The sequence below is a fragment of the Mercenaria mercenaria genome, chromosome 3 (genome assembly GCF_021730395.1).
Source record: "Mercenaria mercenaria strain notata chromosome 3, MADL_Memer_1, whole genome shotgun sequence".
Classification (NCBI taxonomy): Eukaryota; Metazoa; Mollusca; class Bivalvia; order Venerida; family Veneridae; genus Mercenaria; species Mercenaria mercenaria.
In genome coordinates this window covers 90,318,632-90,345,136 of record NC_069363.1, presented here as the reverse complement: position 1 = coordinate 90,345,136, position 26,505 = coordinate 90,318,632, and the positions used below count along the sequence as shown (strand labels likewise).

Below are 26,505 nucleotides of genomic sequence, written 5' to 3'. Positions count from 1 at the left end.
TAGGTGTATATGATACTGCAAGCAACAAGTCTAATATGTTATTCACATTTATATATAAAAGTTATTATAAATAGTTTGGCAAAGTTTGGCCACTCCATTGTTTGTAGTAACCCTGTCGACCGGGAGGAAACCAGACGCGCCCATAAAGCACCACATCATTACTCCACGGTTGGCTGTGGAAGCAACAATCAGCACCACACGAACGCAATGGATACCACAGTACACCAAAGTAAATTAAACACCCCCATAACTCGACGGTTGGCTGTCAAAGTAATGAGGAATATTTAGCGGACCAACGGAGCCAGGCAACGTACTGTGATTCTAAGCAAAGCGAGCAAGGCTACAGTACACCACAATATTTAGCGGACCAACGGAGCAAGGCAACGTACTGTAATTCTAAACAAGGCAAATACTATAATGAGCAAGGCTACAGTACACCACAGTAAATTAAACATTCCCCATAACTCGACGGTTGGCTGCCGAAGTAATGAAGGAATATTTAGCGGACCAACGGAGCAAGGCAACGTACTGTAATTCTAAGCAAGGCAACTATACTATAATGAGCAAGGCTATGACATAAGCAAGGCTATGACACATTTAAGCAAGGCTAGTCAGATATTGCCAAGGCACTAGAGCAATACCTTTTACACAGTAACATCCATACTATGACAACGTTCGAAAGCACGCCCGATCGCCCCCGCGGTCGACAGAATTTTTCCCGGCCCTTAATATATTAGGAGTGACATAAGTATAAAGATAAAAATGATTAACTGGATCACTATCTGTATAACTTAAAATGTCTATTAGTCCTCAATCCATAACTTGGTAAATTATCATCTAGGTTTCTCATCATCAACCATCTGGAAAAATGTTAATACCAAAATGGATTTGTCTGTTTCATGATTGATTTGTAGCCCAGGAATCTGTTCAGTTCCGTATCTATGTAAGGTGCCTGCATTCTGTTCACTTCCGATGTTAGCATCCAAATGGCAGCATATCATCTGTAACATAAGTACTTCACAGAACAGTCAGATTGCCATAGCAGAATTTAAAATGCAATAATATAATTAATTTTAGCATAAAAACAGAAATTTTTATCATTGGGGTGTGGCGGGTGGGCAATTTAACATCGATCTGAAACGCTAGCCAGTACACCTTAAATTCAACTGTGAATATTGCACGTGATCTGAAGTTAATATAACGCTTGAGTGGTTCCCAGACGCTAAGGCGTTCATCATTACTCTATTGTGTTTAGACAGGTAACCAATAAATCACAAAACAAGATTACTTGACAACAACGATAGTTTCTAGTTTACACACCTAGCAACAAGATAGCTACCAATTTCGTGAGAAAATAAATGTAATTATTTTTAGGCAAAATAATTTTTATTATTTTACTACCCGAAATTATACACAAGAAACAACTGCAATATTCACAGTTTACTACATGTTTATTTGTACATTTTAGATATGATGACACTCAAATAGGCTATACTGATTATAGGTGTATATGATACTGCAAGCAACAAGTCTAATATGTTATTCACATTTATATATAAAAGTTATTATAAATAGTTTGGCAAAGTTTGGCCACTCCATTGTTTGTAGTAACCCTGTCGACCGGGAGGAAACCAGACGCGCCCATAAAGCACCACATCATTACTCCACGGTTGGCTGTGGAAGCAACAATCAGCACCACACGAACGCAATGGATACCACAGTACACCAAAGTAAATTAAACACCCCCATAACTCGACGGTTGGCTGTCAAAGTAATGAGGAATATTTAGCGGACCAACGGAGCCAGGCAACGTACTGTGATTCTAAGCAAAGCGAGCAAGGCTACAGTACACCACAATATTTAGCGGACCAACGGAGCAAGGCAACGTACTGTAATTCTAAACAAGGCAAATACTATAATGAGCAAGGCTACAGTACACCACAGTAAATTAAACATTCCCATAACTCGACGGTTGGCTGCCGAAGTAATGAAGGAATATTTAGCGGACCAACGGAGCAAGGCAACGTACTGTAATTCTAAGCAAGGCAACTATACTATAATGAGCAAGGCTATGACATAAGCAAGGCTATGACACATTTAAGCAAGGCTAGTCAGATATTGCCAAGGCACTAGAGCAATACCTTTTACACAGTAACATCCATACTATGACAACGTTCGAAAGCACGCCCGATCGCCCCCGCGGTCGACAGAATTTTTCCCGGCCACAATAAATTTGCCAAAATTTATCCCCCAAAAATTCTGAGTAAGATTTCTTAATTCAAATATAGTACCTTTACCACAATTATATTTGTTCTATAAACGAACCTAATTCAACCATGTAACTATAAATATAAATAAATTGGCAACTTAACAGACATGCACAGCAAATCTTGCCAACATCACGTGCAGATTAAATGAAATCACGTTAAACCTGTGTATGAGACCTTTTTGTCTTGAAAAAAAAACAAACTTTCAACCAAAACGTTTGTTTTCGTGATAATGGTGTATAATACAACTCTGGTTCAACCTTTGAACGAAATAACTAATAGATTAGGTAATATTTATTTGCTTTGAATACAAATTTGAGTTAAAGAATTATGTCCCAATTAATCAATTTAAAAACTGAATCCGACCTTTTACCGCATCAATTAAGGCGATAAAAGCTGTTTTCGTATCAATATCTAGAGAGACGCTATGTTGTTTACGGCCTATCTTTCCTTTCAATGAGTTCAGAAATTAGTCGTATTAGGTATGACAATATAATACAGTACACTTCTATACAAATCTTAATAGTACATATAATAGATTTCCTCGGTCCAGTAGCACCAACAAACCATTCTATAAATAGATTGCACACTGTCGCACTGAAGTCCCATTACGAATAAATGGTCAAACAAGCACGTGTCTATTTCAATATTACACTTCGTTTCGGTTAGCGACGCACTTCTCTGAATGACATAATCTGACCTAATTTTAACCTTGTAATAGCGTTTGAATATCTATAAATAGTTTCCTCAATTAAAACAATGTCAATGTGTCGCCTTCGTATTTGCGTGACTAAATGAAATGTTTTCTTTGAAATCTTGTATTTATCTCGTGTTTTTGTATGTATATAAACTGAGAACTTATGGATAAACTTGAAACTTATAGCGTTTCAAAATCTTCAACATGCACACGAACACAGACTCAATCCAACGCATTAACATATCTGTCTTTAGTAAAAGGATCAGTTAAGCTTGTCAATTCAAAGAAATATTTAATGTATTAGACTTAAATTGTTTATATAGCAAATTCGGTAATGAATATCTTAATCCAACAAATTTTACGCGATCCCAGGAATTATTGAGATAAGTTTACGTAATCGGGCAATATCCCAACTCGCTAAGATTGCCCCGTCACAAATATAAAAGAATCTGAACATCGAATAATTTTGACTAATTTAAAACTGATTTTAAAAACCATTTCCGAATTAATACTATTGTGACCCTGTCAGAACTTACACAATGTTGTGTCGCAGTTCTAAAAGAATTCCAGAAGTTTTAAACTGCGGCTACAATTGACATTTATTAAGCAGACGCTTAAGACTGGTTTGCTCTTTTGATGTCTGATGTGACTTACAAACATCGAATACTGATCAATTATCGTGATACAAATTTATATCGTTGACATGTGTTATATGATCTATTCTAAAATGATTTGGTTTTGACAATTCGCCTACTCAGACCAGACCAAAAATAAGACAACGATTTTTTTTTTTTTTTTTGAAACATAGATATATATAACTTAGCGGACAACTGGTATAGATCAACTAAATCACGTATTACCCGGTTCCTGCGACAACCTTCTAAAATGTTGCTACACAAATGATAAACTTATCCTGAACAGCCAAGTATGTTGGAATAGAATTTGATAATTTCAAAGAATTGTTAAGAACAATATGATATGCGATGTTGGAATTGGCCTAAAACGTGCCAACTTATCTTATATTTACAGGTATGATGTTCTATTATAAACCTTTAATTACAACAAACAGCGACACTGTCAATGGGGAACAATTAAAAAAAACAGTTATATCTGCTGTTATCCCCCGTGAATGCCATCCAAAATACCATGTAACCCGACACAAGTGCTCTTAGAAATAAAGCCCTTAGAAATAAATACGTAACAGCTGTATGTTAGAATTCGAAACAAATATCTATCAAGAATTAATGATGATCCTTAAAGTTTGTAGAAAGGCTAACCACATTATTAATTAATTAATTTATTTATTTTATTTTTACTCCAATATTCTCACGGTCATACCGATAGAATCCCAAACTATATTAATTAATATAATTAAGGTGATTTGACTTAATTCGATTGAACAATCCCTTCTTTTTTAATAACAAGTACATGTACTGTATATACAAAACAAAGCATTCTAAGAATAGTGAAATGGTTGGACCGGACCACAAGTTCATAACATTACTAACTCGGTCCGCCCCAGATTTTTTTTTTTTTTTTTTTAAATCCAAGAAATGTTTAAGACCACTTGAGCGTTGTTTACTTTAAACTATATGTATTCCAGGAAATGCAAAACAGCCTCTTAAATATTTAATGTAGCTAATGTGTACGGAAGTTTGAACTTTGACAAAAAATTCCTCTCCAACTCCAAAACAAAAATGCAGTAATGCAACATTCTCCGGTGTCGGATGGATCCAAAACTATCAATCCTGAACACCAAACAAAAGGGACTGTCAAATACATTTCAACTTATTTACACAAAATACCACATGTATTTTGTTTTAATACCGCTTGTGAGTATTAATTTTACGTCGATATGAATAAAAGATAAAATAAGATTATTTGTAACAATATCATTGATAAGAGGGGAATCGAATATTGAAACAATTATCCATTACAAAACAGTTGTACTACTTTTGAATCGTACTGACTGTAATGAAAACCCTGATTTAACAAAGAAAAGAAAAGCATAATCAACTTTTCTAATAACGTTATCATTTTCTATTTATAACTATGTATTAAAGAACTGTATTCGTTTGTGTTCAATGACAGTAACTATACACGATTTGCATGAAAAATAAGAGATACACAAGAATTTAGTTTGAAATTGACAGTGACATATTCTAGGCCAAGACAATGTGTTAAATGTCTCAACATTTTATTGAATTAATATAGCAATATGTATACAGATCTACGTCCATGTATTTAGTTACATTTCAGTCACTCTTTGTTTCTGCAGTATAAAGCAATTATTCATCTATACCTTTAAAAACTATGCTGAAAAGATATTGTATAAACAAGTTTGCAGATAACGTTTTCGCAAACCAATTTATCCAGGAACAGCCTAAACTGTACACCTGACAACTTTTGTATAGCTGTATATTACCTGTATTACAAAAAAAAAAATTCAAAGGTCGTTCGGTATAAGACCTGCAACCCTAACAATTTCGACCTCTTTATTTATGTTAGATTTTATCCAATCTGAATTTAAACAGTGGATCTTAAATTCTTATTCTCTGGATGCACGTGTACTGTTGTACATTAATGAAATCATTCAGGAGAAAATTTGTAAGTACTTCTAAATCTTAAATTTTGACGAGTGATTTTGCTGATTTTAAGATCTCGATAGAACTTTGTTGTGTAACCTGGTCAGACTTTTAAAAGAAATGTTTGCCGTGAAAAAATACTATTTGTGCAGGTGCCTGCGTTTGCATGCCGGCAGATACTCCCGGTCCTGTGCGACTTACCGCAGGATGACGGCCGGTGATTGTAAGCGCATGTATGAGAAAAACTTACTTGAACATCAATTGACATAGAGCTACTAGTATAAATAATAAAATAAATAATAAAACTAATTTATCTACTATCAAAGACGCTAGTTTTTCCTTACAATCTTTCTGCCAGTTTCGATAAACTCGTCCAAACTCAACCCGCATACTGGGCCATTCACTATTTAGACAATTCAACGGCCCCTTTTAGCTTCTAGGCGAGATTAATGTAAGACCCTCTGCAAATTTGCTATTTTTAAAATTGCTAGAAATAACTGTGCAAAATTTCCTTGTCCTAAGCAATGTGACGTCACTAACTTGCTCTACGAGCACCTTGCGAATAGTTAGCGGAAATGCTGTTTTTGAATCTCGTGTTTTGGAAGTACGAGAAAACAAATTTTTACAGTTGTTAAACGAGAAACGCCAATGCTTTGGTTCGAATCTGCAAATTATGAGCATTAGGGCCGCCACACCCCATAAATAGATTCTCAACAGAAAAACGGTAATTATTAGACTGCAAAATTATTTGCGTGTTTGAAATCAATAACAACAGACCTACCAGCATTTGTTTGATGCCTGGGATTTACTGGCAAATCCGCCGTCTTTGTTTGCTTTCCCTGGTCATCCTCTAGACAAGCTGGTTCGCCTCTACGTTCCTGGCGCGCTCTGTATCGTCCACGTGGCGTGTAGATCTAGCTATTCAATTTAACATCGATCTGAAACGCTAGCCAGTACACCTTAAATTCAACTGTGAATATTGCACGTGATCTGAAGTTAATATAACGCTTGAGTGGTTCCCAGACGCTAAGGCGTTCATCATTACTCTATTGTGTTTAGACAGGTAACCAATAAATCACAAAACAAGATTACTTGACAACAACGATAGTTTCTAGTTTACACACCTAGCAACAAGATAGCTACCAATTTCGTGAGAAAATAAATGTAATTATTTTTAGGCAAAATAATTTTTATAACTTTACATGACGGTGTACTGTAACTGTGATTTATCCTGAAATATTTTGGTCCTTTTGCCCGTCACAAATATAAAACAAACTAAACGTCAAACTATTTTGACTTATGTGAGTCTAATAATTAACTATAGTTCTTTCCATGAACGAAGACAAGGCTTATCAACTGCCTGTATGTAAATAACTGAAATGGTGTTTAAATGACTTCAAATAAATAGATATCTAGTAGATAAATTCACATACACATAAACCCCACCAAAAAAATAAAATAAAATAAAAAACTAGATCTAGATATTGGAGTTAGATCTATGGAAGACTCTGTGCAGAAGTTTGAAAAAAAAATTAATCAGTTTCTATGGATATGACAATTATATCTTCGAGTGTTGCGTTGCTTGAAGGTTAAATGATACCTTTCTATAAAACCTGCGTGGTTGGAAATTTCGTTGATAATAATTTCAAAGATAGAGTCAGAGCACGGGCTTTGTGTGACGTCAGTATAAAGAAAAAAGGACACATTCAACTCTTTCACGACAAGGTGAATGAACAATTTATTGTGGATGGGGTGGGGTTAACCTGTCAGGATTACTCCAAAAATAGCTTCAGCTTCACTGTTTTTGTGACGTAAACGTGCAACTCTTATCGATTTCAAAAAGGTTGAAGGGGCAGATTTGATCTGCGAACAGTAGTAATCACATAGAAATTGCCTATTGTCAAAACGGGTCCATTACCTTGACATGTGAAATTTCATTCCATTTATTGATGATAATGATACATGACATTGTGTAAGGCTTTCTTTGTTTAACAGTTGTCCGAAAAAGGAGTGCCCGAACCTGCTGTAGAAATGAGTCGGCAGAACACCTTAAAGGAAAGCAGCAATATTTCGAAAAACGTAAAAACCATGAAGTGTTAAGAAAATGATGAAAATCAAACAAGTAATGTAGAATGTTATTGTAGGCAGCCATTTTGGGCACTGTTATGTCACTACCATGTCATATTGTACTATTGTAATTACTGTACAAGGAAAGGGCATAATGGCAGTGTAATAACAGTAGTTTTCAAAATTATTGCTTAGAATTTTGGTCAAGAGTCAACTTTGCATGTGTGCAGATCTCAAAATTAATATTATAGCATTCACATACATTGTGCATGAATGCATATAAGTGGACACTTACAATTATGCATATTACAGTTGTATTTTACAGGAGCACATGCAGATATATACTTCCACAAATAATTTTACAAGTACATGTGTAATTATAAATGCATGTGTATGTATATGTGTGCGTGCACCTACAAATTTACACATGCATGTAAAACAAAGTACATGTGCAGGTTTATTAAATGCTGTCATGCCTCTATTTACAAAGTATCTTAGCATTTCTTGTCTGATTTTCATTGCTTTTTAGCTTTGGATTTGCATTTTTCAGAGAGTTCTTTCTCATTGCACATGCTTTGAAATTTTGAGTCCTGAACGGCCTTGCCAACTTCTTGTAGTGGTGTGGGAGACATATTGATTTACTTCAGTGTGTGTGTGTGTGTCTGTCTGTCTGTCACAAAGCTTGTCTGCACTCTAAGTCAATTATTTCTCATCCGATCTTCACCAAACTTGAACAAAATGTGTTTGACCATAAGACCTCGGCCAGGTTCGATAACTAGCCAAATCCGCCAAGACACTTCGGAATTATGGCCCTTGAACATAATTACCAACAACCACCGGCGCAGCATTGTAGATGGTTACTCCCATCCGCTTCCGCCGAACAGCATTGTACACCGACACAGCATTGTAGACTGGATGATTAGGCAGTTGTGGGAGACATGTGCTTTTCTCAAAAGCACCCCTAGTTTGCCTGTAATTTACACATTCCAAATGTCCTTAAATGGAAAATCAGATATTCATTTCGGGGCACAGATCACAGATTTATTTTTACTTTTTTTACTCGGTCAGCTAAGGGAAAGAGGTTATTCTGTTGACCTATATCTTGACCATATCATAAGTGTATTTGAAGTTGCAAAAGCAAGTGACACATTATCTAATCAAATCTGACCATCAAAACTTTGGCAGTGATAATGAATAATGTTGAAAAAGAAAATGGAATAAGCTATTTTGTAGCAATTTTCTGGTGTTACCCTAACTGGCAAACATAGATCAGGTTATCAAAATCCATAAACATTGGGCATGCATGGAGTCATATTAGAAAATAATCCATTTTCATGCCCCCAGAAGGCTTACAGTATTTGAACTGTCAGTTTGTCTTTCAGTCCAACACACCTTCTTCTTCTTGTGTTACAGTCAACATCCAACTGAAATTAATATACATGAAGTGGACATGTGCATATTGTCAAGACTTTTAGGCCTGTTTATACTTTCTGGAGTTGGTTCTTTTTAGACTTTGAAATATAACATTGACATTAGAACATTGTATACTTTACTTCTTTTATTATCTTCCATCCAACTAAAATGTAAAAAGGTATAATCATCAACATGAAGTGGACATGCACAATTTTTCAGGGTGTATTTTTAACACGTATTTTAAAGGGGCATGTGTCATACAATGTTGACATCATTCTTGTTCTTACTACATATTATGTCAGTAAAATATGAGAAATATCATTACTATAAATAGTAGAATCTTGACTTTTCATCAGCTATTCTAAAGTATACTATACCTTATTAAAATCATAATGCATCCCTGCAAAACTCAGAACAAGCACATACTCGGAGCAAAAAGTTTTATGTGGAAGTTTTTGTAAGGGGCATGCCGTCAGATTTATGTGAATATTCTAATTTCAGAAATTAATTCATTTATTTGGTAGCAATTGTAAATAAAATGTAAAAGCAAAGTGATGCAATTAGTTTTTTATAAATTCATCAAATAATGAAAATGCAGTCTGCAAAATATGTAACTACTCTGCCATGTAAATATGATGTAAATAGGAGGATGGTTAATTTTACCGGACTTTATATGATTCTTGGAAAATATGAACAAATTAATGTGTTTTGATATTTTGTAGATGCTACTGTCACTTCAAAAACATTTGAGCCGTGCCATGAGAAAACCAACATAGTGGGTTTGCGACCAGCATGGATCCACCCCAGCCTGCGCATCCCCGCAGTCTGGTCAGGCTCCATGCTGTTCGCTTTTAAAGCCTATAGGAATTGGAGAAACTGTTAGCAAACAGCATGGATCCTGACCAGACTGCCCGGATGCGCAGGCTGGTCTGGATCCATGCTGGTCGCAAAGCCACTATGTTGGTTTTCTCATGGCATGGCTCAAATATCATTGTGCTGGTCATCTGGAGGCATGCCCCTTTAAGTTTGTTTTTATGAGGATAGAAGCTTTTAGCGGCTGGTTTGAAGAGGTTTTTGTTCTCAAGAGTTCTTGTTTAGAGGTTTTCTGCTTAAAAGAAGTATATCATTTTGATTTGACAAAAATTGGTACTTAGTCGTTAAATACAGTTGTAACTTTGCACATACTGTAAACTGTGTAATTTTTGCAACACTTTAATTTTGTGATTTGATAAGACAACAGGCATTTTCTCATTGTTAACAAATCATGTTTCGGAGTTTGTTACTCATTTGGAGTTGCTAATATGATGTATCGCTCTGTTAGCTAGTATGAGCAAAACTAAAACTATCGCAAATGTTATCACGACATTGGAGGTCGAGACTACCTTAACGCCAAAGCTTATTACAGTGAAATCATTGTTATTATCAGGGGACTAATTTTCGTGGTTTTCGTCGTTTGGTCAGTCCATGAAATTTAATTCAAAAGAACAACTAAAATATATTCATATTCATTTTATGTTCAAAAGTTAAAATCCCAACGAAATACCTGTTTATGCGAAGACTATGAAATGAAATGGTTTCGCAGTAAACAGCGAAAACAGCAAAATATGATTCATCTTGTAATCAGATTATGGCACTCAAAAATAGACTTTAACATTAGATAAGTGGTACAAGTATATTTGTGTAATGATATTGCAGATACAAAACATATTTGTTTATGACTTAAGAATAAAATTGTTTATGGTTTCGATAATTTTTACAGATATTTAACTGCTTTAAGTTGTAATGTCAGAGCGCGTGTACCTACCATAAAATTGACAGGTCATCTTTTGCGTCATTTACTGTAATACATGCACAATTTTATTGCTGTGCACTTTTATCATGCTGTTCAGATTTCAGGGTTTTTTAAACAGACACTTTCATCTTTAAAGTTAATCTTATTTTAGGTAATACAGAAAATTTATTTGGGTATTATTGATATTTTTTGTAGATTTTAAGTCCTGTAATGTATACAAATTGCAAGTAGCCTTTTCTTGATAATACATTCGCTGCAGCGTCAATTAAAAAATTGCAGTGCCATCCAAATTACTACTTTAGGGCTGTTTTCAAGGGAGCTTCTCGCATTGTTGTGAATAACTGCTTTAACACATATATTTACACATATTTTCCAGGAGTTGACCCGATACCCCTCTCCTCCGCCACTCAGACTTGCCTCCCCTGACAGGGACACTGCATCAGCACGTGCAAGACGCAAGAAACAAAGTATGTTGATAAATATTCATGTGTTTTGTGTTTTTGACGTCATAGGTAAGATAAGGATGAATGTAAAATGTTTATCGTTGTGAAGAAAAATTTCATCAACTTCGTATTAAAAAGGTAAACTGTGCACTCACTTCTCGTACACTTTTGTTGAATATAGATAAACTTAATTAAGTTTTTCTTTTCCAGTTTTCTTACTTTATTAGATGTGTTTTATTAGATATTTTCAAATTTTCTCACATTAGTGTTGACGCATAAGGAAAAAAGTTTTTAATCATAACTGTCAGTTTCATAGAACATTCCTTTTATACTTAGAAATCTGATTTATTTTATCTCCGTACTGATTTATATACAATATTCCCACGTATCTTAGTGAAATCATATTTACCCGTCGTCTGTCATACATATAATGTCAATATATAGATGTCGTTTAACAGGAGAAAATTACTTTTAGCCATCTCTGCGTATACTGTTTCCCATATTATATAACGTCATTTGTCACTAAGGTAAGGTATAGTGTTTGTTCTAGAGGATCACTTTTTGGTGAAGGGCCTTACTGCGATAATATCTCTTCTCTTGCCGCCAAAAGGTGTTATCTAGCATCGTGAAATAAAACGAAGATAATTCATTTTGGCAGTGAGATTTAGATTTATTTGACATTATTTGATGTGAAGAGTGTGATTTTTATTAAGAAATACCCCTGAAGTGCTTCCTCGTTTAGGTGGAAACCATGCAAGATAGCTATCCTATAGATGCCACAAAAACACTTTCTCAAGATTATTTATTTGTTTGTAGCCTTTTGAAAAATTAATATCATGTTTTGATAAATAGTTGTATCAAAATTAATTCCATTGTCAGTGTTGACAATTATTTAATATTGTAATTTGATAAAAACAGAGGAAATTGCCATTTATTATTGTCATTTATCAAATATTGACCCACACATCCTTGTTTTGACATAAAATGAAATATCTGCAAATCCTAAAATACCTCGATTTAAATTAAGACGTTTTAAATAAACAACCAGAGGTAAGTAAAATTGCACGTTGTTGTGCAAAAGCCATTTTGATTGATGTGCATGAATTGATTGATTTTTGTGTGAGATTTATGCAAAGCACTGACAATTGACAGCTGACGTTTTGCAACTAAAACAGCATTTAAACTTCAGCGCAAATGTAATATTGATAATCCTGATTTCAGCGACTCGCACTATTTCATTTTCAGTCCCCACAGTCTATTTTTAGAAGATGAGCAAGAAACTCATCTTCTGCATGAATGCAAAAGTGACACAAGCTGTTTTCAGTTCGTCTTCTAAGCAAGAATTACTTGAAAAATCACTTCAAAACTGAGTGAAAAAAGTTCTTGGGTTTATGTAACAGAGTTTCATATTCGTGCATTTAATCCTTAGATTTTTACCTCTTGTTTTGATTTTAAAGAAAGACAGTGTTTTAGAAAAGACTAGCCTTTAAATGAACTGTGATTATAAAATGATCGGTTTCTTTGAAGACTAAGTGGAGACAGCTCATTGTCATTTTATGTCAAACTGCAGCATTGGTTGCAGATAGCTGCCATCTTGGAATAGACCATTTCAGAACACAATGGATAGGTCAGATCTAAAATATTTGATGTTTGATTCTATTACAGAAGAGGAATTACTACGGGAACTGGAAGAGGCGCGTGAGGCTCGGCGGGCAGCAGAAAGACAGCGGGAAGAACTTGTTAAACATGCAAAACAAATGCAAACAAAAACACAGAATAAACGAAATCATGGTATTATTTTATCTTATATCATAATTTTATGGAAATGTTAATTCTTATTTGAAGTTTTGATATTTCTGAGCAGACCAGTCATTGTAATTGTGTGAATGGGACTTACAAGTATAAAAATGACAGATGGACCGAAAAGAAATTTCCATAAAACTTTTCAAACTGAAAGAGAAGCCGTATTTATTGGCTTTCTGTAACTAAATCTGCATCAAAATAGTACACGAACCAATTTTCTGATGAACCTGTAAAAATGAATTTCTTGTCTTTGTAACTGTTTCATATACAAACTGCAGCTACTTCTCCCTTTTACTTATTATATATATTGTTCTTTATCATACTTTTCCACGCAATTGTGTTGCAGCTCGAGATTTATGGAAGAAAAGATATTTTGAAGAGAAAAAGAAGACTGGGCCATTAGAAGAACAGTGCAACAGACTACGACATGAACTGGACATTATTCATAAAAAATTACTCACAACTTTAGAGGGTCCTAAAGAAAAGGCTACTAAATTAAATGATATAAAACCCTCGAACAAGGTGGGTTCACCTGCGAGGCCCGTGGTGAGTTCAGCTTTTCAGACTTCCCGCACACCCTCACCACACACCTCACCAGCACCAAATTCTAGGGGGGACAACTCTAGGTTACCTGAATCTAAGGAGAATTTCTCTGCAAGACAAGCTTCTCCTACAAGGGAAATTGTCTCCCCTGATCCATACAATGGAAAATCAAAATATAATTCTCCAAGAATGTCACCTAGAGTTGAATCCCCTAGAAGAAGTAAAGACATTTCTCCAAATTTGAGAATCGTGTCCCCTTCAAGAGGTCTTAGGTCCCAAAGTTTCCATGAAAGGCCAATTCCACGGCAAGGATGGACCGAGGCTTCAAACTCACAGCGACAACCAGTCCATAGGGGTCGGCCTCGAGTCGTGACAAACAGTGGACTGGATAGATTTAGTAATAAATTTCATGAAGCCAGGAAAGAGCGAAAACAGTACCCTGTAGGCCTGGTCGGCACTGACCAGAAACAAGCGTATTTAGATAGTGATCAGTTTGATTCCGACTATGAGTCAAAGCATTCAAGTGCCAGAAGCATTCTGGCATCCAAAAGTCCTGACCGATTAAATGGCAGTCCTCGAAAGAATGTGCAGTTTGATCAAAACATTAACGTTATTCCACATGGGCGAAATTACTGATGGGAGTAATATAATACTTGTTGAAAATTCTGTTTATTTATTTCAGTTATTCAGATACTTTGATAGGGAATTGAGAGCTTACAGAAAACTGGTACAGCAGTAATTTAAGACAGAAATGTTTGCTTGTTTATTAGAAGTTTGAATGCTAATGTAGATCATTCAAAGTACATTGACTCTGTATGATGCCCCAGTACCTATACATATAATGAATTGATACTTGAAATGGTATTAATTGTTAATTTTATAGGATTGTATACATATGAGTTATTTTTTGAACTTTTTACTTGCATACTTTGATGTCATTTTTAATTGAGAAGCATACAGTAAGGTTGTCTGCTTTGCAGTTATATAATGATATAACTAGATGTACATATAACATCATATCCTTCATGATCTGTGTCTATAGCTGATTCTAAAATTAGCACTTCCATTGCTTCTCATTTATAGTTTTTTTTTAACTTTGCTCGCAAAGAAAGTTAAAGAATGGTTTCAAAAATTTAGTTCTATTATTTCTAGGTGACTAAAGAACTAAATTTCTTGACAGAGCTTTAACTATTTGTTGCTTTTGGGACTTCTGTGACTGTTTCTTAAGATGAGTTCTTAACTTCACATATGTTGCTCAAAGAATTGTAGAGCTAGTTTGAATACTGTGAAATCATTTAATTTGGTGTGTATAAAATTTCATGGTTTATGCAAAAATGGTTATTTAGTAGTGACATGAATTCATGGAGTTCAAAATTTCAAGATAAAAATCATAGTAAAAGTATTTGCTCAGTAGGATTAAATTTAATGGAGTGACATAACCACAAAATCTATGAAAATTAGTCCCTAGCTTACAAGTTTTAAATGATTTCACTGTAACTGGTCAAGGCTTTCTGCTTCAAAACCAGTCATTCACTGTGTGGTCTGATATGAAGACAGATGGTATAGATTTACCTGATAGAATCATCTGTGATATACTTCTGTGATCTGTGATAAGATTTTTTTTCAAATTTTGCACACTTATCTAAAATCATTTGAAGTTCAACTGAAAATGAAATACAGTGAAAACACTACTCGTCAAAAGCACCTGTGCTTACTTTGAAATTACATGTTATGATCCCCAGCCTTTTTCTGCATATTTTCAATGTTTGAATAGCTGGGAACTCTAGATGGCAGGAGCATTTTTGAAATCCCCATGCGACCTTGAGTGATCAGTGTTTCACTGTAGCTGAAGTAAATACTTTTGCATATTGTGAAAAGTGAGGAACCTAAATTTTTAGAACAGTATAGTTGAAAATGGTCCACACAACTTACTTTTGCTGGTGAAGGTTTACACTGTTGTTTTTGTTCTTTATCACCCAAGGCACTTTACCAACAATGTTTTATGTTGTGAAGCATGAATTTATTCAGAAAATGAATCTTTCTGTGTCTTTGCAAAGTCCTTGTAGCTGGGAATCAGCTCTGATACAATTAAAAGGCTGTAGAATGTAATTATGCCCCTTTTAAGAAGAGGGGGTTTATTGTTTTTCTCATGTCGGTCAGTTTGGTTTCCAATCAGCAACTGGACAAAGACTGTCATCAAACTTAATAGGATGGTCACCTATGGTCAGTACCGGTAGATGACCATATTGTTTAAGGGGTCAGTATGTTAAACTCAGGGGTCAGTAGGTCAAAGGCAACAGTCACACTGACCTTGAGACTGAAAATGGTTTCCCCTATGTAACTAAAGAAGGCTTAGGCTCACATTGTCACTCTTCATAGTGTAATTGCACGTGGTCAGTAGATGAACTTTATTATATTTGGGGTCAGTAGATTAGTCATAGTGATCTTGGGACTGAGAACAGTCTCTGGACAGTAACACAGTGGGCCTGCTGCCTTCCAACTACATAGAGTGGTTGCTTGATTAACAAAATATATTTAACGAACCCTATTGTTTCTGGGATTAACACTGAATATGCTTCCCAATCATCAACTGTAGAATGCTTAGTTCTATGATTGCCAAGCATCATGCAGTGATTGTCTGTTGTCAGTAAGTGACACCTATTGAGTTAGTGGTCAGTGTTTCAAAGGTCAAGGTGACTAAAATGGTGTGATAGACAGTAGTGGGGGGAGGGGGCATGTAAATATTTTACAATCAACACATTACATGTTTAAAGCTGTGTTTGTATTTTAAACGCTAGATTTTAGATTCTTACACCTTTTTATGCATATTTATGTCAATCTGTAATGTTTCTGTCATTTCATCTGCGTAATTACATCTTTGTAATTAATAATATATATACATTGTATAACATTAAATAAAACATGACCACAATGAAATATGTAAAATAGGAATGATGTAACTTTTTTTTCAAAATATTCTGATTTACTGTGTTTTGGTAGCTTCACAAAGGTAATAAATTTCAGTGAAAATTTAGAAGTACATGTTAATTTAAAGCATGCTACTAACCTAAGTATGTTCAACAATTTGTTAAGATTTAAGAATTGACAATTATTTTCAGTTGCTTGCATTTTCATATGTAAACACTGAATGCATCTTTATGAAATATGATAACAATTTAAAAATGGTATCAGCTCAATTGGCATAAAAGTTAGACAAAAATCATGTCTTGTCCGCACAGTTTTTCATTAGATAGATGTGCGTGAAATTTCTGGCATGTTTTATAAGGTTGCATTCAGCGTATTGGAAGTTACATGTAACACCTTATTGTACTATTGAATTTTACTGTGCTTCAGAATAGCTTCAAAATTCAAGCGACAAGATTACAACATGAAATTGAAGATATTAGACGTAGGGTGGATCATGCGAAAATGAAATTAACCAGTGAAATGAAGGTAGGCCTGGTCATGTGATTATAGCTAGTTATTACTGTCATTTTTTACTCTCCTATTTTTTCTGCTACAATTTTTTTTGCACATTCATGTGTATTTTGTGTAAATAAATTTTTACACATTTTTGAAAACACATGTATTGTGTGTAAACACTATTTTTTAGAAGAAATTTGTGTACACAGCCACAGGTCACCCTGGTTTAGTGAGCTGAGTTGCGTTGCTATGGTAACGGGTTTTCAGGGTTTTTAGCTTGACTTGTTTTGCTATCGCTTATGTACTCAAACCCGTTGCTTAATTAAAATTGCTATGCATATAGTGTTCCCTTTTGATTGTAATCAATGTTGTCCTAGTTGTGTTTATGATTTGAAACAGAATCTGTAGAAAATATAGCGCTAGCTGACATATGTTTGATAAATACAGTAATGGTAAGGCAAATGTTTTATAGTAAATACATAGCTAGACATATGCAAATTTGAGCCAATGAAATAATTGTTTTTGTTGTTGCTGTGTTGTGTATTTACAAACTGTTACCATAGCAACAAAACCTTCTTAGCCACTCTAGATATCTCCATTATTACTTTTCAGAAGTGTGTGTTGTAAACTCTCGGAGAAGGACACTGTTTTTTGGCGTATAATCGCAGTTTTCAGACGTTACAATTTTGGGACATGTTGTCCCTGCTTAAGCTTTTAATGACAAATTTGCACTGAAATGCCTCTAAATAAATCTTAAAACAGAAGTAACCTTCTTCGAGAGTTTATCTGCATGTAAGTTTGCATGGAGTTTGCAGTTTTAAGTGACTGAAGAATTTTTAATAATTCAAGTACAAGTTATCCCACGGGATTAATTTGATTATTTCTTAAAACCCAAACTGTTGACGTTTGATTATCTATTGGCCACTGCTAAGATTAAAATATTGTTCAGTTTATTTCAAAACAATTTATTGAACAAAAGCTCAAATTTATATCGGAAAAAAGAAAGAAAAAGAGACTAAAACATTCACATCATTTTTGATATTTTTAAAAATTATTTGAGCACCCTTTAAAAATTGTGTGATTTTCTATGTTGATTTGAATTAAATGCATGATGCATGAGATATTTCAACCTATTAATGCATGATTATTTTTTGATGATTTTTTGCTGTTTTTATTAGAACAAGCCGTACCTAACCAAGTTTTATGCTAAACGAGTGTAAGTACACCTGCAGTTGCTGCATTTGTGTTTGAACATAACTGTAGAATAGCATGATAAGTCTTTTCAGGCCTGATTTAAAAATAACAAATTACAAACTGCTGATCTTGCCGATTTTCGCTTTAATTTTGATACTGTAAATGTGGAATATGTGTTTAAGAAAATTACGCTAACTTTTAAAACTTTGAATTTTTGATAAAATTCTTAAGTTTGGATGACATGAAAAAATGTGACATTTAAAGTGTGCTTTCATCTTCATGACATGCTAGTTTTTATTTTTTTTGCAATTCTTGTCAATTTCTTCATATATGCAGATATACACATTCCAAAAATTTGGAGAAATAAGTCTTGTTTAAGATTATACTTCATATAAATTTAGTCATGATTTTGGAAATCTTGAGATATACATATATGTACAAAAAATAACACCCAAGAAAATTTACATATACATTGCTTTCAAGGAAAGTCATACACTAGCTTTCAGTATTTTTATTATTTTAAGTACCCTATCACAAACATGTCCATGTTTACAGTATTTATTGATACAAATTTGATTTGATTATTTTATTGATTAATGTTTGATGATTTTGAAATTAACACTTGCTGACTTATGAATATTTATAAGTTGAGAGTGATACAGTACAGTTCCTTAATTAGGAATTATGAGGCATGGATTTATTATTTCATGAATAAAATTCACATTAGTTACATCACTTTAATGAACAATTTGATGAAAACCACAATTTCCCTGGAGTTTTATGTAAATAATTCCCCCCCCCCCCCCAGCTTAATGTCTAGTAATTTCTTTCCCCGGAGTGAAACGTATACATGTAAAGATTGGTGCATATTTGGGGGAGGTTCATTCCCTAGCATAATAGATGGTGAAGATTGGCTGATAAGGGAAGGAGGGGGTGGGGAGATTCCCCAAGGAACTTAATGTATAATAAATCTAGGCTCATGATGGAGGCAGTTTCCTTTCAAAGCTTAATATATAGTTAAGACTGGTACATAATGGAGGGAGTTTCCCCAGGAGCTGAAAGTATGGTAAAGATTACCTCATAATGGAGGGATTTCCCAAAGGGGTTTATAGTATACCGGTAGTTAAGATTGACTCAAAGTGGAGGTACCGGTAGCATAATGTATGGTAAAGATCGGCTCATTTAAGGAGGGAGTTTCACTTGTTAAGCTTTTTAGTGTATGTTAGTGATGCTTAGCTTGATAAAGCAGACCATTTTACATGCCAAAGTGTCCATTAGATTGAGAGAAATCTATATCAAAATGATACCAAAAGTATCTGAATAGGAACAAATTAAAACTTTTAAATAGAGTATTAGATCAAAATAAGCATCCATCTCTCATTATTGTTTACAATTTTCTTGCATCTGTCAATAGTTACGAGGCTTTGAATGAACTGGAAAAGAAAAAGAAATAAATGGTAATTTTGCACTCTGAATTCCATCATAACATTCCTTAACATAATATCACATGTAAATTGAAACTTGAAAGCACTGCTCAAGTGATGATTTTATTCAATTTAAATACCACTAATATAGAAAGTTGATTTAAGGCAGTGGATTCATAACAGTAATAGGCAGTTTCCATGTTATTATATACTCTTGTAAACTATTTCATCATTCTTAGACCATAGCTTGTACAACAAGAGAAAGACAAAAGTGCATACAGACAATACTTGGGTCAAACAGAAATTGCCAATTGTCACTATGTGTCCACTCCTTAATTAATATATAGTTTCTTATTCTAACACTTTTTAAGATTTTCTTTTATATAAACAAAGAAGGATTTTACCGTGTATTGTCTTGTCGATTAAAACACGTTTCGCAAAATGACCTACTTTTGGCTATTCTGGTTTACTGCGTCCATTTACGCATAAAAGAAAGGATTCCAGATTGGTATCCCTTCCTGGTATAATTCAAATTAGAGTTGAAATAAATTTTAGTTTTGCGTGCTTTGTTGGCCAATAAAATGTGATTTTGAATTCAGATGCGTAGTTACCTAATCACGAAGACCGAAGGCCTGAGTGATTAATTATGATGCATTTGAACGAAAAAACTATTAAAATCTATTTCCCAATTAGAGCAATAAACTTGAATTTTCTTATTTCTAAATCTTAATTTACATTTAAATGCAATGGAATTAGAACATTTCACTGGATTTATTGCAAATCATTTTCAGTGTGAAAATTCAAAATATTTACTGGTTGTCATGGCAACCATATGATGACATAAAGACTTAGCACAGTTTTTGCATGCACACACACTTTGGTGACCTGGCTGTATTTTCATGATTTGGAAAGGTTCAATGGAGATATCTAGCAGAAATACAAGGCAGCACACTGGCACAACTTTCTTTTAATGCAAACTATTTTTGTAAGCATTTCCATGGAAATGGTATCATATTGTAAGTAACCAATAGCAACCTCCATATTTTCCAGATGAAAGATAGACCTAATAAATTTACTTACCAGGAATTGTGTGATCTATAATATAAGGATAAGGGAGTTAAAAAAATGAAAATCTGGTTGCTGATTGGATTTTTAGAGAAGTTAAACTGTAATTATTATTTTATGTCTTAAAACATTAGGATGAAATGTGAATAAAAAGGGTTTTTGATAAATAAAAGGAGCATCTTTATTAAAAACACAATAGATTTGTATGTTGATTGACAAAAGAAGTGAAAAGTTGTGCCAGTGTTGTCTCTCTTGTATTCCTGAGACCAGGGTGACCTTCACCTTGTATACTTTCAATTTTTTTTACAGGTTTGGTTACAAGTTTTTATTTAAAAAATATTGTTGATGTATGTGTGGATGTCTAGATATCACATCTGTTTCATTTGTGGAAAATTGGCTTGCCAAGTTAATAAAGTAGAGATGTAGTATATTTTTTATAATACTCGAGTGTAAAAATTTATATTGTAGAATGGGAAAATTTTGCGTCTCTTTCAGCAACTAATGGGATCACGACTTATTTGTGATCATAGGATGTCTGTCCATCCACATTTTCTTTAATCAGCTATTAAGCCAGTTCCCTGTCTGATTCCTTGAAATCTAGGTCATTCATACGGAATTCTTGTTCACATGGCAACTCGAAGGAATTACTGGCACAGTGTCGAAATCACTTCAGAAAAATGTTCCCAGAATAACCCTCTACCAAATTTCTTCATGTCATTCCATTTTGTTTAAACACATGACTTTCAGGGGGTTGAGCAAGTTTTTTACTTCAGTGAAAACTTTGAGTCTTGTTTTCAGAAGTGCTGACCTGATTTCAAAATAACAGAAGCGAACCTTGTGAGACCCTCAACCAAATACTACTAATTATTTTGATGTGTCAAAAACATGGCTGCCAGAGGGCAGAGGTCTTCCTTAAATGTGTGTAGAAGAAACTCGAATAATCTTTTTGCCTGAACTGGCCCAGTTTTGATTTTTTTCCAACACAACTGTTCTTATTGCGTCTGTCTACCTAGACCTTACCTCTGGCATAGTTTTAAAATAATATGATCACAGAGAAGTTTCTTGGAGGACCCTCAAAGATAATCCTATTTTTGTACGCAAACATGGCCATCAGAGAAAAATCTTCGGATGACATGTTCTCCTTGTTTGCTTTGAAATAAATTCACAGAAATGTCTCTTTGGCAACACTCCACAATAGTGTTAATATTATACCAATTTGTAAAGAAATCCCCGATTTGAAAACATTTGAACAAATACCTTTGATGTCTTTCAGTCAAGATTCAGATTATTCCATTTCATTTGTAGTGGATACTTTAAAATCTTTTCGTTAGAAATTGCTGGCAAAATTTCAAAGTAATTTCACAGATATTTTCTCCACCAAGTGTTCAAGCCATCTCAGGTGAGCAAACTAGGGTCATCATGGCATTCTTGTCAGAACATATTTATTATCTATGTCTTATAAACTAGTATACAATGTTATAGCTGTCATAAAGCTAGTGCCATGGTCTTGCAGAAACACTTGGTAAATGTTCATAATTTCTTTAAATTCAGTCTCTTTGGAATTCAAAACTTAGCAAAAAAACCCCACCCTTTGCAGAATGATATTTCCCTCTTTACTGATAAAGTGTTAAATAAAAAGGAGATTCTGCATTGTAAGCATTTTCATAAAAAAGAGCAATATTAATATTTTTCTATTGTGTGCTGGTTGGCTTGGCAAGCCATTTTCTCATTGTATCTGCTATTTGTCGATATGTATCTTTTTAATATGAGCATGTAGAGATTATCTATCCTATTATTAACTTTTTTAATTTTAAGCTACACTAAATTTTAAACTACATTTTTATTCATTTATTAAAATTTTTTATCGGATAGAAAATTTCATATATTAATTTGCAAACATTTGTTATGAAACTTTTGTCATGTAAATATTTGTTTATTTTTGTAGATGTTTTATCAGTTTGTCAGTATGTTTGTTCAGATTGTCAGTGATACACTGTAGGTATGTACGATAACTGAATGCTCTTTTTGCATTGCATGATTTTGCAGCTACGAAATCAAGCAGAAACTGAACTCCGAGCGTTACGAGCTGAGCTGACGCAGAAGAAAATAAACTTGACATTATCTAGAAACTCTCATTTAACAACATATGCACCTCCTGCAGCAGACGTCAATTTAATATCCGCAAGAACTGGACTTACTCCAAGATCTTAGTTTGCAATTTTTTTTCATGCATGTATACAAATATTCTACCTAAATTCTGGTCTCAAGAAGGGTTGATAAAAAATCCATCAGTGATAACATCTTCATAAATATTTTGTTTCAAGAGATCAATGCCGTCAGGTTTTTTTTTCGGAGTTGCTTCTGAAGGCATGGTTGGAGGCTACTGATTTTTTTCTGTAAAAATGCCAGAAAGATTCAATGAAACTTCAGTACCTTAATGGCTACAATCAGAATTTAGGTGTTTAACAGCAGATGCATCCAGCAGTGTAAAGACACATTAGTACTGCAGTAGAAAAAGACAGCTGAAACATACAGAGGTTTCGTCTGTCTAATTTCTAGCGCATTGAGGAGTGCAGAAAATGTTAAGGTGATTTTCAGAACAGCAACAATACAGAGAGGTATGCCAGTCAAACTAATTCCTGAGAATACAAACGTCCATTACGCAAGCTCAGTGCCAGCAGTTCCTGCAAAATGAATGTTTGATGTTTGGATTTGTTTTGTAATCGTCAATATTTGTCATTTTTTACAATAAATGTTTGTTTCGTTTCATTAGGCGTCACCAGCTGTACAATATCATTGGTGAGATACACATACCTAACTGTAGATACATGTAAAATTGTTAATGTCAAAACGTCCGTTAGTCAGTATTCATGTATATATTTTTGAAACTTATTTATAAAAGCTCCTATAGATGTATTCGGATGTTTATATCATATGAACTATGTTACAGGCTCATTTGATGTTGTCAATGTTCTAGGTTATACGTTTACTGAGCCAGTTTTTCACCCCCGTTTAAAATCCTTTTTTTTTTTTACTAGTCATTATCTGTGATAATCAAAATGTGAACATTTACTGAAAAACAGTTTGAAAACACACCGCTGAGACTTGTCTAGTATCAGTATGCCCTTTAAAAATTGTGAATTTAATGTACAATTTACATTTGTACAGGTCACTTGAATGTCAATTATTTCTCTCCCCATTCCATCCTCTTGGCATTTTTTTTCACCAAAACTTTTTCTAAAATTATCGGAAGTTACATATTTATTTTGTAGGCCATTGAACATGGACGCATTCTGTGAAACTATTTCATGTATATGACATTTTGAAAAAATAATCTTACACATTGTTATTCTGTCATCAACTGTAGAACCAGAAGTTATCTGGAAAGGTCCTGTTTTGCTATATTTGCAATGTCATGAATTTATCTTTTAAAGCTAATGGAAGCCTGTGTAATATTTCAGCAAAACTGAAAGTAGAAACTTGCAAACCTCACAAAATAATGTGATTTAGCTTGGCGAAATTTTGGCCACGTGAAAATGTCAGATTCTACAATAATGAAATAATTCACCAAACATTATGTAATTCAGTGTGATAAATGTTTTACAGTAAGAGGACATTCACTGCTATGTAACTGTTAATGTCTTTTTGCCTGAAAGCTCATCAGCTGTGATAACATGTAATTACTTTATATATGCATATCAATTAATTTAATATAAAATGTTCTCTGTCTGTAATTGCTGAAGTAATGCTATTTTTGTGGTCCATGTTTTCATGTTCAAAGAAAATGAAACATTGTCATTTTCAGAGGCAAATGTTTCAAATTTAGCTCAAGCCATTTTGATATCCATCTCTTGTGGAAACCTTTTTTAACAATTGGGTAGAAATAGTTCAGTTTCTTTATTCCATTCATTCAATTTTTATCATGCCAAAATAAAGTTTTCTACAATTAAGAATTTTTTGAGAAAACAGCAATGTGTTTCTCACAGTTAAAACAGTAAGTTTTGTTTGTCTGATTCTTTTTGCAGCTCAACTATGAAATGATTATGGTATGCTTATGATCTTAACCCTTACCCTGCTAATTTTCTGTAATGAACTTGTCCATCTTCCATTTTGGACAGTACCATTAACTGTTAAAAAGAGTGTTTACCAAAAAGATACTGGCTGAAAAGTGAACAGTGCAGATCATGATCAGACTGCATGGATGTGCAGGCTGATCATAATCTACAATGGTCGCAAAGGCAGAATCAGTTGTGTCCAGCATGGTAAGGGTTAAAGGTCCAATACTAAGGAAAGTGAACATTTTAATTTCTTTTAAAAAGCACAGAAACTATTTCATTTTATTGGAAAATGAAAGTTGGTATGTAGAAATTCGAAATAAATCGCAGTATATGTTCAATTATTTTTCTATGAAGTATGAAGAAAGTTAAAAAGACCTGGGGGGTCATTCTGTCGATTCATTGAAATTTCAACATAATACACATACATTTCTTTGAGTTCCAAAGACCTTTTGTAAATTTTGACCTGCCAATCTTCATTATTTAGTGTCTTGCAGAAGTCTATGCACTGGCCATGAAAAAAATTGCCAACTCACTTTCCCTTAGTAATGGACCTTTAAATAAAGCTTTCAAATATCATTATGTTTATGGCAAATACAGTCTGAATTGTATAGTAAATCTATAAATCTGTATCTGAACATTCTCTGTCATTTCAGTAAGATAAAGGAATGCAACACACCTTTTTAAGTATATATTTGTGACTCTTAAGTCTGCCTCTGTAAGAAGACATCAGTTTCTGTGGTTATAAAACAAAAGTTAGGCAACCAGTCTTAAAAACTGTAGCATTACGGCCAACATTATGATATTGGAGACCAGTCTCCGAGTAGTAGCACCCGAGTGGCCATTTTGAGTTACGTGACCAACTGCAAAGTTGAATTCTGTGGCTGGGTTCTAAACAAAGTTCTGAGCACAATTATTCAATCGACCAATACTTAGTTTTTCTGAGACTGTCTTTAAAATACATTTCTGTAACCTTGTGGCAAAGCTCCAAGGTCTAGTACGTAGACCAGTCTAAGAATGGAGCTTTGCCATTGGTCAATTTCAAGACTGGGCATTAAAAGCCAATCAGATGCTAGAATTTTTAGACTGGTTAGCAAACACAGCTTAACCCAAAAGAGACTGGCTCACATAGTGTAACTATTGTAATTGTTTTCAGAGAGGGTAAATTGATTTTGTATTTTCAGTTTCTTTAAATAAAATGGCTGGTTAGATAGAATGGCATATACTTTGCAAAAAATTTTTTTTTTTTTTTTTTTTTTTTGGAATGATCAGTTTCAACTAATTAAAAGCATGGTGTACATGGCAGTGTTCTTCTGATATTTATGATGAATTTCTGGAGGTATGCTCATTTAATAAAGTAATCCATTTTTGAAGTTTTCTTACATTCTTGAACTTCCATATACCTTTTTTCAGACTAATACAAAGGGAAGTAACTACTTGCCATTAAATCTAACCTAGCCATTGCTTTTTTTAGGTAAGGTTATGTTGGTAAAGTGCCTCTTACTATATTGTTTACCATTGTTGTTTATATACTTGACATTAAACAAATGGACAAGAAAATTGTTATAGTTAAATTTATATATTTTGCTAGCAATATCATTTCATTTCTTTCTATTACAAACCATAGAAAAAAGTTAAAATTAAATTGTTACACATTTATCTGTCTTTATTTTCTTTTTCTGCTGATCATTCGAGTGCTGCTGCATGAAAACCAACATTTAGGGCTTTGGACGA

General features: G+C 33.9%; 1 protein-coding gene across 14 annotated transcripts in view; it reads left to right on the top strand.

The window, feature by feature from the left end:
- LOC123524094 (spermatogenesis-associated protein 1-like) overlaps positions 1 to 26,430 on the top strand; it is an 87,142-nt gene extending 60,712 nt beyond the window's left edge. For 7 of the 14 annotated variants that reach the window (XM_045302003.2, XM_045302001.2, XM_045302014.2 and 4 more), the window contains 7 exons: positions 7,545 to 7,628; positions 11,198 to 11,288; positions 12,930 to 13,055; positions 13,414 to 13,589; positions 14,293 to 14,337; positions 16,965 to 17,063; positions 22,763 to 26,430. In XM_045302003.2, the coding sequence (XP_045157938.1) occupies positions 7,545 to 7,628; positions 11,198 to 11,288; positions 12,930 to 13,055; positions 13,414 to 13,589; positions 14,293 to 14,337; positions 16,965 to 17,063; positions 22,763 to 22,927 (786 nt within the window). In that variant the 3' untranslated portion in view covers positions 22,928 to 26,430. Of the gene's footprint in view, positions 1 to 7,544; positions 7,629 to 11,197; positions 11,289 to 12,929; positions 13,056 to 13,413; positions 13,614 to 14,292; positions 14,338 to 16,964; positions 17,064 to 18,211; positions 18,250 to 19,641; positions 19,685 to 22,762 lie in introns of all 14 variants that reach the window. The other 7 variants (XM_045302007.2, XM_045302005.2, XM_045302009.2 and 4 more) reach the window with 7 other exon arrangements.
- The last annotated feature ends 75 nt before the right edge of the window (positions 26,431 to 26,505 follow it).